Genomic DNA, 13,547 nt, shown 5'->3' on the forward strand with positions numbered 1-13,547 from the left:
CTCCACTAATAGTTCTCCACTGGCCAGTTTCTTTCAGTGCATTCTAATCTCCAAAAGTGATGTTGAATACCAAGTGTCAAAATCTCAGATAGCTTAGAGTTACCACTGAGCAAATTTATTCTTATTGCTTTCAAAGACCAATGTTAAACCTGCTCCTTGTTCTTTTTAAAATGTGCTTATACTGTAACTACAATGCAAGTATCCTCTCTCAGAAGAATTCATACAGATATATTCTCTACCAATCATAAAAACCCTAAAAGTGCATCACCCATGAAAGAAAAAACCTACAACTTTTACCTGGAAGAACACACAGAGATAGTCTAACCCAGAGATGGAGAGAGGCATCAATTTAAGCTGCAAGGCCATTGAGAAGGGGTCCTATTCCCTGACAAGGAGCATCTGCTTTAAATTTCTCAAGAGTGTTGGTTAGACACATATTCCTGAACACAAATCTATAAATCCTCTGTACTTGAGAATTCCTTGAGCTGACAGCATGTGGGTGATGGTTGCTTAAGGAGGATTATCTGCCACGCTGGTCATTAGAAGTTGCAGGCATGACATTTTGTACTTCTACCATTGCACAGTCATGTGTTTAAATGTCTTTGTGGAAATCTGCATAGATGCATATCGGTGACCCTGGTCTCTTTTGGTTTGTGCAAGACAACTTGGAATTTACCAGCCAGAAATCACCACCTTGCTCTGAAATCTAGGTGTCAGCTAGAAACAGAAGGAAAGAGATGACCATTTGCTGCTTGCACCTTCCACTTCCAGCCTTATCAACTCCAAAGGGCTTTCCCAGCCCTCCAGTCTGCAGCCAGTGGATGGGTATTTCCACAGGACTTACTGACCGCTCTCAGCACAGCTACCACGTATGACAATTATACCATGAAACAGCAGCTGGAGGGACCACACGCACATCACCAAACTGTGCTCCAGACCAGTTTTACCTCATCCCCCATTTTTTTCTGTAAGATTTAAGACATACATGAGAGTTTGTCTATTCGCACCCAACCCAGGTGGCTGTCTGTGCGGTACCATTAAAGCGAGGTGAAGGGCAGGGCTGCACATCTAATAAAAGCAAAGAAATACTGGGAATTTTGCAAAAAATTTTAAAAGTTTGTAGTCATCTGATTTTTTACATCTTCCTCAGTAAGCGGACCACGACACAGGCCCACTTTAATTTCATGCAAAATAATTTGCTAAAATAGGATGCTATTTAACTGAACCTTGAGCCCAGCTTACCATTAGTAACTTCAGAAATAAAACTCGTAAGTTAAATTGCTCTGCATTGGTTGGCTCCTGCAGCAAATTAAAAAGCTTAGACTTTCAAGGCAGTCTTTGTGTTTGCATAGGAAATGCCACAGAACAAACTTTCCATATTAATCGGCAGAGAGCCCAGGCTGGGCTGTACATCTCCTCTTTCACTCCAGTTTGGCTCCTCTTCTGTGTACATGCCTGCTCGCATGCATGTTGGATTCAACCCCTCAAAACCACATCGTTCTTACAGCTCTATGCCTGGAGTGAATCCAAAACTGGATCCACTGAGCTGTTTGCTCTGTTCAGTAAAAAATCACTAAAAAAAAAGTGGATTAATTCAGCTGATTCCATTCAAACAAGTCTTACAAGAAATGCTTGTCATATTTTGCCTTCAACTCAAGTACCTATTTTTCAGGTCTGTCTGCAATGCCCAGGTATATAAATAAATGGAATTATGTTCTCTAGTAATATATAATTGTGAAATAATGAAGTAATCAATAATACACATCCTAAGAATAGCCATACTGTTGAAATTCCACTTGGTCCTGTACAGTCTCTCACAGCGGCTCAAAAATCCAACATCTTGGGAATATTTAAGAACAGGGTGAGCACATACAGAGATTTTCCTTGTAAATGCTCCAGTGACTTGTGACATCTGAGGAATCTGCGGGTCAATAGCCAGTTGGGAACTTTTCTTGTATGAATTTGTTACATTGCTCTTTGAACTTTTGTAAATATTTCATTAATAACAGTGCTGTATGACAATGAGTTCTGCAGTCCAGCTATGCATAAAGAAATATTTGTTTTTTGGTTTGAAAGTGCTACTGTTTTCAACTGATACTCACACGTTCTCATGCTGTGAAAGACTGAATAATTGTCCTCTATTCATTTTCTCAATTCCACACATGATTTCATGTATCTCTACCATATTCTGCCTCTTATAATTTCTTTTTTAGACTAAAAAAACAGTTTACATTAATTGTTCTTTCTATGGAAGTGAGTCCACTTCTTTATCCAAACAGGAAAATCTGCAGCATATCTAAACAAGCAAAACACTTCACATAAGCAATTACAAAATAATTAAAAAATTAATAGAGCAAAACTGGAAAGCATCATGTAAGGTTATATTGGTATAGCTGGAAGCTTTAGAAAGTAAACTAGATGTAAAATTAACATGTAAACCTACTGAAAAAGAGGAAAATAAGTATTACCACAGATATTTTGTACATAAGATGCAGGAAGGGAACTATTCCACTTGCCATTGCTGGAGCAGCGTGTGATTTAGGGCACTATACTTCAAGAAAGATTTTGGGAGAATCCAGAATAGAAGGATGGTGAAGAAACAAACTGTACATGATCTAAAGAGATACATATTTACAGCAAATCCAGATGCAAATGAAGATTTCAGATACAGTGGCAATAGACCATTTACACGCTTATGTGTTAAGAACAAGACTTTCTGGAGCAGCCTGAAGATATGTACAGGATCCGTGGCATTTGTCACCCGAGTGTCTCCTTGCAGAGTACCGAAAGCAAAGCAGATGTAAGGAAGGAAAATGGAAACTCATTTCCAGGGCTTACTATGATCATAGGAAAAAGGTCTGCTCTGGAAATGCTAGAATGATTAAGAAAAAAGTGATAAATTCTGTTTATAAAGTGAAAACAATTGTCAAATATAAAGAAAACAATTAGGCTGCAGTGGCACTAGAAAATATTGGCAACAAAGAAATTAATTGTACAAAGCTGGGCAATCATGCAGTGAAAATTCACTCCTGATTCTACAAAATGCAGAGCATCAAGTTGAAAGTTAATAGCTTTGAGGTTCAGCAAAGACTTTGTAGCCTTGTTGAGATCTGGGCAATATCAAACAGAAATAACAATGGGAATGGCTGGTAGAATACAGATGTGCAATGCACAATAGGGGAAGCACCAGCTTGATAATTAGTTAAAGTACGTTAACTAACCTAAAAGAAGTAGCATCCAAAACTAAACTGTCCTTAGGTCTGACAGGAAAAAAATAACTGGGGACATTTGTCATTACAAAGCCAGGGAAATGTGAATTTAAAAAGTGGCCCTTTAGAATTTGACCAAGAAGTCTGGATTCCCAAGACGTGTTTTATCGTAATTAAAATCTGTTTAATAAATGGGTGTTTTACAAATTTACAGAGCAGAGGGTTTATTTGTTTTAAACCACATGGCCACATGGAACAGTAGCCCAGTGGTTCCTCAATGCAATAAGCCATACGCCATAGCCAACCTTTAATATTTCTTGCAGCTGAGTGCCACAGCCTCATGGATGCCAGATGACCTCGTATACTTTTGGTGACGTCAAGAGGCAGAGAACAGGCTATCGTCCTGCCCGCAGAGGCAGCAGCAGTGCCACACCACAGCGTTGTCGCAGCAAAAGGGGGATAATGGCTTCGATGCATCAAGATACTAACACTCAAAACAAGTTTCCATTTTACTCGCTACAGTTTTTGTGGGTCTGAAACAAAACCTGTCTTCTGTTCATTTCCTGACCGTTTCTGACAAAAATCAGTAGTAGGAAGAAGAGTCACAGCTGCAAAATGTGAGGAAATGTATCTAACACATTGATGCAGGAAAAAAACAACCCACTTACCTATGAAAGGGAAGGGTGTAAAAACAAGCTCCCTGACTTTCTTTTGGGTTTCTTCTGACACAGCGCTAGACTTAGATTTTAAACATTTCTTGTGTCTCATTCACAGTCCTGTACGAGAAGTAAAGCACTAGATCCAAGAAACTAAATGAGTTCAGTGTTAAGAGTACCAGTGCCCAGGTATCATCTCTTTGTAGGAGAAGGTTCAGGCTGGCTTTCTACACTGGATCTTAAAAACTAGGTAATGATAAATCTTGGCAGATCCAAAGGGCAAGGAAAAGATTGCTTTTACAACAGCAGATGGCTTGAGCCAACACAAAATAACTCCAGGGTACACAAGGGCTATAGGAGGTTAACAAGGAGTCAGGCCTTTCTCAGCCTGACTTCTAGCACACAATAAAACCTTTGAACATGACCAAATCCATTTACAGAAAGCCTGATAAGATGAATGCTGCCAATCTGAAAATCAATAAAAAGAAATTAGAGCTATTCCAGAAAGAACTAATTTACTTTGCACGCATAATCAGAAAGGAAGAATTCTTACAATAAGAAGCTGAACCAGTTCATATGCTGGCCAGCTGCCCAGGCTGCTACAGAGTTTTGCACCATGACACAACATTTTTTGTGGGTTTATCAACACACCAAAGTCAGCAGAAATGCAAGACAAAAAGAGGGAAACACTTTGGTGGTCAGCAGAATGAGATCCAGCACCATCAGTATTAAATGGCTTGTGTTTCTATTCTGATTTCAAAACCCTTTCCATCATGTTTTCAGTTGGGCTTGTAAGCAGTGCCTCTTCCAAAAAAGATTTAGGTTTTCCAGGAATGTTCTCTGTACCACCCCCAAAAAAATCCTGAAAAAGGTTAAAATTTGCAAAGCTTTTGATCTCCATTTGGAATACAGGAAGCTCAGAGCCAGCACAGGGCTCTGAATCCTGGCAACACTTCTTTACTAAGGGGAATCTTGCCAGACAAATAGAAGCTGGAAATGTTGTGCTTCCACCATGACATACAAGCCTGGGCAAAACCCACAGTAATGCTGGTGGCATAGCAATGACTTGAGACCAGGAGCTGGCCATAGCATTGGTTTTAAGGAGTGGAGCACTCTTCAGAAGAGATGACTGCCTCCTCTTGTTCCACCACTTGAAGAAATACAGAAGTTCCCAGTGGGAGTGAGCTTGCAGAAAGGGATTTCGAAGTAGATACAAGCTTCTCATAACTGTTTTTTCTGTGCTTTCTGTGACTGCAAAATCACACAGCAAACACAGTATCCTTTTAGAGTACTACAGCAGAAAAAAAAGGATGGGCTATGGAGTGCATAAAACCTTCAGACAGGAATGACAGTCCCTCCCAATAACTAGTCAGACCTGAGACTCAACTGTAAGGTCAACCTAAAATGTGCAGTGGGATTTTGGCATGATCTTTTCCTAAAATTCACGGAACAGTTGCAGAAATCATGACTAGGGAAATGGGGACAGTTACATGATGGGCATCAAGTTTTGCAGATGAAAGAACTGGCCCTGGGCATGGTATAAGGAGCCTTTCTGTGGCATTATTAAAAAAAAAATAATCGATGGACATTTAGATGAATATGTAACTTTTGTGTAAACATGTATATAGAAGTGTCATTTACAGTCTATTATGCATTGCCTTTCTGATCGAACGAGTTGCTCTGGATATCACCATTAGCAGCAGAGTGGGAAAAGCTGAGTTGGGGATGTTGTAACAGGTTGGGTTGCAGCTATACTAAAATTATAAAACTAGTGTCCTTCAATTTTAAATAAAAAGGCAAGCACCCTTTTGACATCAAGCAGCTGAAACAACATTTCCCCTTAAAATACATGCAGGTTAACCACACCAAAAAAAGGCTTATGCAGAGTTCACACAAGCAAGAGCATTATCACTGGCTGTTTATTTTGTGACTTCCAAGTTGTCACCAAGTTGTGACTATTTTTGCTTTTTCTTGAGTTACCATTTACTGTGTGAAGATGGTTGTTAGCAACTGCAGTGACTGTACTTTTTATCATGTCTCTGAGTTTAGTGAAGGCAATAATTTCCATTGGGAATTATAAGGTGAGTTAGGAGTGGCTTCTCCCATTTCCTACAAAGTGAAAAATTATTCAGAGGAAAGCTTAGGTACTGAAGCCAAGACAACAGATCCAACAGATAGGAAGGGCACAGCTCCCTGCAGAAGTCAGTGGGCTTTGTATCCAAACGAGACTCAAGCATTCTGCAAGACGGGTCCAACTACATCTTTGCCCAGAGTCAGCAGTCAGTTAAAATATAATGGTCTCCAGTCTGGAAAGTAGCATGCATCAAATCTACCTGACCCAGGGAAATTTAAGGTGTAAAACCAGCACAGAGAAATTGGAGCTGTCCTAGTGTGGTTTCTGCTTCAAAGTTCATCCACAGTCAGCACAGCTAATGCTGTTCAGGTGCTCTGTGTGCTGACAGCACCAGGTAGGAAAAAGGAATAATTTCATCCTGAAGGTCAGATCTGTCTACTGTGCATGACCTCTCACTCTCCAGAAAAGATGGACTGGGAGTTTATTTCGGATGTACAAGAAATCAATTAAATTTTACTAGTTAGCTATAGGGTAACGGCACTTGCACAGCATCAAAAAATTATCAGCATTTGGACAGGACATGTCAGCATCCTGAGCAATAAACTGAGACATGTTTCTGAAGGACAGCTCTTTCAAGGTCTAGAACACAGCTGGGAATCTTACAGATGTACAAGAAGTAAACCGAAGCATTAGTAAGAGCACTAATGGGACAGAGTTCTAGAAAAGAAGGGAAAGCAGGTCACATCAAACTCTTCAGAAGAAAATACCCAAATGTGTTGTTTCTGTAGTTACTTATGTGCTGTTTGCTTTGGAGAGATAAGCATTTCCACCTGTCACGAGAACGACCAAAAGGACAGGCAGAAAATGAAGGAGAAAAAAAATGCAATACATATAAAAGGATAATTAAATCAGCTTTGCAAAGAAGTTTCACTCTGCATGCCATTCCCTGCCACCAACACCACCCTCATTTTTTCACTCAATGCCATGTCTGTAGGTCTTGGGCATCAAGATCAGGACATGCCAAAACCAGGAGTTCAATTCCAGAGAGTTCCACAAGATGCAGACATTTCTGTAGATTTGCTTGCAGCATCACTTCCATACCTTTCAAGACCAAAATCTAGATCTTCTGCAGATTATCTGATTTATTCATATGTCTTTTGGCAAGACAACTTACATTGCTGAGAAACTGCCCCAAGGCTATTGGAAAAGCAATCTACCTTTATCCATATTTAACACATTCTAGAGACCATTTCCCACCACATTTTAAGTATTTTTCCCACTTACAATTTCTTACCTGAAGAGTTTTGACTTTTCCTAAAACGTTCTCCTGTGACATTGCTTGGATGGCCTGTTCACTCTCCGTTCTCCCATCAGGTATAAAAATACTGTCATGGGAAAAAGCTCGACTGCCCATAGAATAATGGGAGGACCTGTAAAACACAGTTAAAAAGTAAATGAGCACGGCAATTAATTTATGAGAGTTACCCTTCGTGTCATAGCTGCCCTGCTGTATAGATTTTCCCACTCTTTTGCCTTCTATGTAAAAAATTTGAACATTCTCAGCAGAGATGCATCCAAACATATTCTGTTATAAAAAGTTTAACAGAGGTATACGATTCCTTCAGGCACAATTTTCCTCCTTGGAAGGAGATAGAGCGGGGTGTTTTTAATAGGCACATTGAGAAGTTCAATTGATTTTCCTTAGAAGTCTCAAATCTAAATGTTATTTTTAGGATACAGAGTAGATGATGATGATGTACACATTACCAGCTGCATATTTAAGAAAGCCTGCATTTGTGCTTAGTCCCAATGCTTGGGACCTGCTGTCATTCTTAGTCAAAGACAGCAGGTCCCAAGCAAAGGCAGCCCTATAACACAGAAAGAGGTAAAACATTCTAGCAATCTATTTCTAAAGAGCTAGCTTTAGCTCTTTTTGGCTGATTGCTTAGCTGTTTCTATCACCAGTATGATCACACTGACAATAAAATGTTATCATCAAACCCCTAAACTGATAAGAAGCATATTACACCAACCCATGTGGGTTTGAGTAGCTACAAAGAGTGAGATGCCCACGTGTTACTGTTCAACTAGGTACGGGTGCCAAGGATGAGGCTGCATCGCAATTGACCTAGTTATATGGCTCTGTTCAAAATCCACAGGTAAAGGGATTCAACAAAAAGTGATTTAATTTCTTGGAGATTTTAAAGGCTTATCAAAAAAACTAAGAACTAAAAAAAAAAAAAGGTTTGTGGGTTGCAGCTTTGGTGTTTTGGGGGCATTCTGGGGGGGGAAATGTTAGAGTTTGAAAGTCATGTTTTGTGTCACCTGGAATATTTCATGGTAAGCAGAAAGCTGGTAAAATACAAATATGTTAAAAGCCACGGTAGAAGAAAACTGAACAACCCAGAAGTCTTAAATCTCTCCTTTTAATAACCTATTGGCAACTCTATAGAACCCATTTATAGCTTCAGTAAATAAACAATCTGGAGGAAAAAAAATAGATATTTTTTTTTTTATACCAATCTAACCAACACAATTTTCTATCTGTGATAAAAACATTCTAAACAAATGCAAAAGCAAGGAAGATGATACTTCCAGAGAGAGGGTTAAGTAACACAAGAAAAATGAAAACCTTACATATTTAAGAAAATCAATATCTTATCTTTTTCTCCCTTGCAAAATGTGCTAATTGTTTATAAAGTGTTCAAGATATTTCTATTCATACATTGGAAAAAAAATATCTGTTTGGAATGTACTTTTTTTCCTGGTTATTAACATAATCTTTTAAAGCAAAACCAGCAATAATTTCTTACCATGAAAGAATGTTATATAGGACTACATTAATCTTTTATAACTGATTAAATGATTGACTATTCTTGACTTTTATTACAAAATTTATTGCAGGTAACCTGAAAAGAAAAGGAAAAAAGCCCCGCACAACCTCTCTCTCTCTCTCTCTCTCGTTATAAAATACATTTGCACTCACAAAATGATCAATCCAAGCTTTTGGGGAGAACACACACCGCTCTCTGTACCGTTTCATCCTCCATGCAATCACAGACTCACTGAAAAACTATTTTTTATCCAGAATTAATATTTGAACAACATGCTTCATTTGAAACAAACCAGCACACAATCAAGTGAAAAGCTGGTCAATATTTCACAGCCATCAGTTTTAGCCGTCAAAGAGAAGGAACTTTTAACTGATGCTATATTCCATTTTAGATTTATTTTTTTTAAAGCAAAACCCACAACTAGATTGCCTTTGGCTGCTAAAGGTAAAACACATTCTTTTAGAAACCTTTTATTAGAGAAATCATAAATTATATTTTTAAATCCTCTTCTAAAAAGGTTTGTGTCCTGAATCCACACCATGATTCAGCCTGTACACAGAGCTGTGGTAAAATTGCGTGGCATAGGAATATATCTGCCTTCTTTAGCCATCCAGGAATCAGCCCATGAACCACAGTTTGAGAAATGCCCCTTAAACAGAGATGAATCCCTAGCAGGCCTGGCTTGCAGAATGAGTACTTTGACATGAAGCAGAGGGAAAGCTGGCTTTTTTCATTTAACCACTTAGGTCCGGTTGAATTGAAAGTGCCAGCATTGCATTCAGCAAGGGGCCAAAAAAGTCTGAATTCACAACCAAAACTGCACAGCACATGCAAAATTTGACAAACCAGCCCATGCCAACCCCTCCTACATTTGCATGGTTCAATATGTGAAACTGCTGCAGGTGCAGAAGGCAAGGCCAGTGGGAGTTTATTGTTTATTATTTACCTTTGAGTTGAGAGAGCTGCTGAGGATGCATAACCCAGGCCATATTGCGCTCCAGAGAAGATCCTCTCCCAAAGATTTTTCCAGCAGTTCTGTGGCCCAGATGCTTGTGGCTTTGTCTCACAGCTATTCACCATGCACATGACACCATTCTCCCCTTTTACTGTCCAGTGTGATGGCGTCCTTATACTTAACATTAGACAGCTCATGTTTATTCCTATTGTTACAGCTAATTAGTAGGCAAGGTTTGCAATTCAGGCACCAAAGAGTTCAGTGACTTGTTTGCAAGTCATTCGCGACCTTCCTGATGAGTCTGTTAATATTCAAGTTGGGAACAGCAACCTGCAGCTTTTGAACTGAACAGGGTTTGCTAGCAGCTCAAACCTCAAAACTCCAGCTGACCAGCAGCAGGGATGCTCTGGCAACGGGAACTGCCCAATAATCTGAGTCCCTGAAATGGGATAAAAGAGCAACTGCTGAGGTCAGTGCTAGTGGACTGCCTGGGACATGGCTGCAGATGAAAAATCTTCCCCATCATGCTACTGAGCCGAGGATGCCCTCAGTGAGATGGTCTCACCTCCTGACTGAACTAATCCAATTAATCTCCTGACCGAGATACACAGTACACCAGCTTTTGGCTATGTGCAGATTTGGGTTTATGGCTAGCGTGATCAGACCTGTTAAAATGTTATTGAAAGCTTCCCTTGGGACAGCAGGTGATGTGAAACAGCTTGGGAGTACCTACGTACATCACCACTGAAATTCCGATCCTACCTTTGACAAGTGCTCACAATGGTACCAATGGCAGGTTAGGACCATGCTAAGCACGTACAGCATCTCTCTGGTGTTCTCCCATACACCAGCTGCTTTCGGTTTAGGCACTTGCTCATTACATGGCATCACACGTTTTTGGTTCATAGAGCTGAGGCCAAGTATTTGAAAGCTCTTGTCCACTTTTGTTTTTCTATTAACTTGCGACCGAAACAAACACGCTCCAAATTGTCAGAACACATGAAACATTCACAAGAAACCCTGTGGTGAATTAACCCAAGACTTCTCACTACCTTATCCCCTCAAAATTCTTTGCAGATGTACTGGATATTTCAGAACTGGGTGACGGAGCGATTTTACTAGCCACATGTCCAATAACCAGTAAAAATGTTTTAAGAATTTTGCTTAAATGTCTATGTAGCCTAAAGTACATTGAAAAATTCACACATTGTAGTAACCTAGTTTCTTTTATGGGTGAGTTTAAATAGCATTTAAGGTGCTTTCCAGGGTACTTGAACTTTCTGAAAGGTCTTATTTTTACTCACTTGGAGCCCACCACCCTTTCAAATCCTCGCAGCTGAGTTTGACAGATTATATCAGAAAGATCCTTTTTCCACCTCTTTTTTTCACTTTCCTCATGTTCTACTTTCAGAAAGACTGAATTTCTTTTAAATCACAACACAGTATGAATAGTTGAGTTTCCTTCACTGCTACTACCATTCCCACCTCTGAAGTTTTCCTCAGAAGCCTATATATAATATCCTCACAATCCACATCCACAGGCTGTGCTTCAGAAAGTCCTCCCCTCAATTAAAAGTCTTGTGGACATCAAAAATGGCTTTCAATAGATACATGGTATGACAGAAACCTGGGCTGCAGTTTCAAACTGCCATATCACTTCCACAAGAAGTGGGAAAACAGTGGCATCAGTTTATGAGCATTTCTGTTGATAATATCAACGATGACACTTCAGAGGCTGTTTGTGCTGAAAATAATTGAATCATCATCTGACTCACTTCCAGAAACCTGACTAAATTAAATGAATTATGGATGTGCTATACCAAAATACAAAGCACTTCTAGCAAACCCTTAAAGATGTTCTCTCTGAAGATGTGTTGCAACCTAAGTATCATGTTCCAGTTTCAGTTCCAAACCACAAATTTTCAAAACTAATTTTCTCATACTTGAAGCAAACTTAATTCCGTTCGTTGTCGGAGTTCTCTTTGCCACACCTGTATCCTCCTTCAGATTCCTGAAGATAGGACAGAATACTTGGTTTCTTAGCAAAACTAACATACTTTTCACCTTCTTTGATTAGGACAAAATTCTTAAGAATTACTATGTTTTTGAGAATGTATGAGGTGTTCTTTGATACACATGGGCTTTAGCACAAAAAGAATGCACCAGGACATGTCTTTATCTTGAGGGCACCTCAAGAGCATAAAAGTACAGCAGACCCACCATCCCACAGGTTTTTCACAAATAACAAAAACCAGTAGTGTCAAATGGGTGTGAAATAGAGCAAGACACGGAGTACAAGGACCGTATCACATCTTGACCACGTACATGATGTAGACACATAGTCCAGGTTTAACTGTTCAGCTGTAAAGAGTTGCCTCAAATACATCTCGTGCCTAGATATGTGCCTAAATAGCTTTTTTCTGCACAAAATAAGTTTGTTTCTCAGACTCTTTGTTTAACTCAGTGCTGATAAATTCGTTCCCCTGGCAAGGGAGAACATCTTCTGTTGTATTCCAGACTTCTGGAAGATTCCCACAAAGCCACAGGTAAAACAGATTACATAGATATCGGAAGTATCATAGTTCTAATGTATCTATGTATGGATTTGGCTTGCAAAAATGTCTGTGCAGTAATTCCTCTTTCCATTACTCATTCTTGCTGAGGTGTCTGCATATGCTAGGAAACTAGGAAATGTGAAACAAATCACTCACAGCAGAATGGGACCCTCCTGAGACTTCAAGAAAAATCTTACTTCTCTCCCATGATGACCAGCAAACTGATGGGTCTTTGGACCCCCATCAGCCATCCACTGCTGTGCATCATCATCTGTTTAGGATGTGATTTTCCGTCAGGTCTAGATACTCCAAGTCAGGACTGGATGAGATATCACACTTTCTCCCTTTGTCCTCTTCCCTGCATGTTGCCATCGCTTATTTTGTGCCTGCCTAATGCTTATGGTTCACATGAAACAATTCAGAGAGCTGTTCTGACTGAGTAACTACAAATAAAAACCCCAAACCAACAAAACTCAAAACCTCACACAGCTTCCTGGTTTGGCTGAGCAAACACTGACACAAGCTTCCCTGCCAGCTACATCTCCAGAATGCTGCTGGAAAGAGTCAGAGAACTACAGTTCAGACTTCCATCAGCATATACTGCTGGGGGACTGCACCCCTAAGTACATGTGCAGGGGTAATGCTGCGCAGATACAAGGCTAAGTCTACCTCAGTACTGGTGGCTATTACATTTTAGACCCTGCTTTTCTCCAGAGCTATTTCTCCTCTCAAAGATAAATGTGGTGTCTTTAGAAAGGGGATGTTTTGCTAGCAGGGAACACTAAGGTCTCAGCTTTTGCGTGATCCCATATCGGTGCCTTACTGTAGTACAGAAAAGTACCACCAATTGCCTCTTCAATGTGTCATAAATGTTCCTCCCACTCTGATATTAAAGAGTTCGAAATAGAAACTGGAAAATAAAGGGAAAGAATGAGTTGTTCTGCTCTTTCATGCTTGTAGAGACTGACTCCAAAAACATACCCGTCTCATGATCTTCACTCTTTTAGATTTCCATTAGAAACCAATTCTGTAATTATTAAAGTCAACTTTTTAACATAAACCCATTTTAACACTAAAAAAAATCACAAAGCATGCAAAGTAGGAATGAATTTGTTTTACCCAGGTATTGACCCTTAGTATAATCCCTTCAAGGACATCTGAGAATCACCTCCCAGAATAGTGTCCAAGGGAAATGACAAGTGCAGTGATAAGTTGCCTTTACTTAATTTTTTGTTTTAAAATAGATACATGATTCCAGCTCTTT

The 13,547-nt window shown here is 39.6% G+C and overlaps 1 protein-coding gene across 4 annotated transcripts in view; it reads right to left on the reverse strand.

Moving 5' to 3' along the window:
• Window positions 1-13,547, reverse strand: part of CRACD (capping protein inhibiting regulator of actin dynamics) — a 132,076-nt gene that overhangs the window by 18,606 nt on the left and 99,923 nt on the right. For all 4 annotated transcript variants that reach the window (XM_056331945.1, XM_056331935.1, XM_056331927.1 and 1 more), the window contains one exon: window positions 7,234-7,369. In XM_056331945.1, the coding sequence (XP_056187920.1) occupies window positions 7,234-7,353 (120 nt within the window). In that variant the 5' untranslated portion in view covers window positions 7,354-7,369. The remainder of the gene's footprint in view (window positions 1-7,233; window positions 7,370-13,547) is intronic.

Source organism: Falco biarmicus, chromosome 1 (genome assembly GCF_023638135.1).
Source record: "Falco biarmicus isolate bFalBia1 chromosome 1, bFalBia1.pri, whole genome shotgun sequence".
NCBI lineage: Eukaryota > Metazoa > Chordata > Aves > Falconiformes > Falconidae > Falco > Falco biarmicus.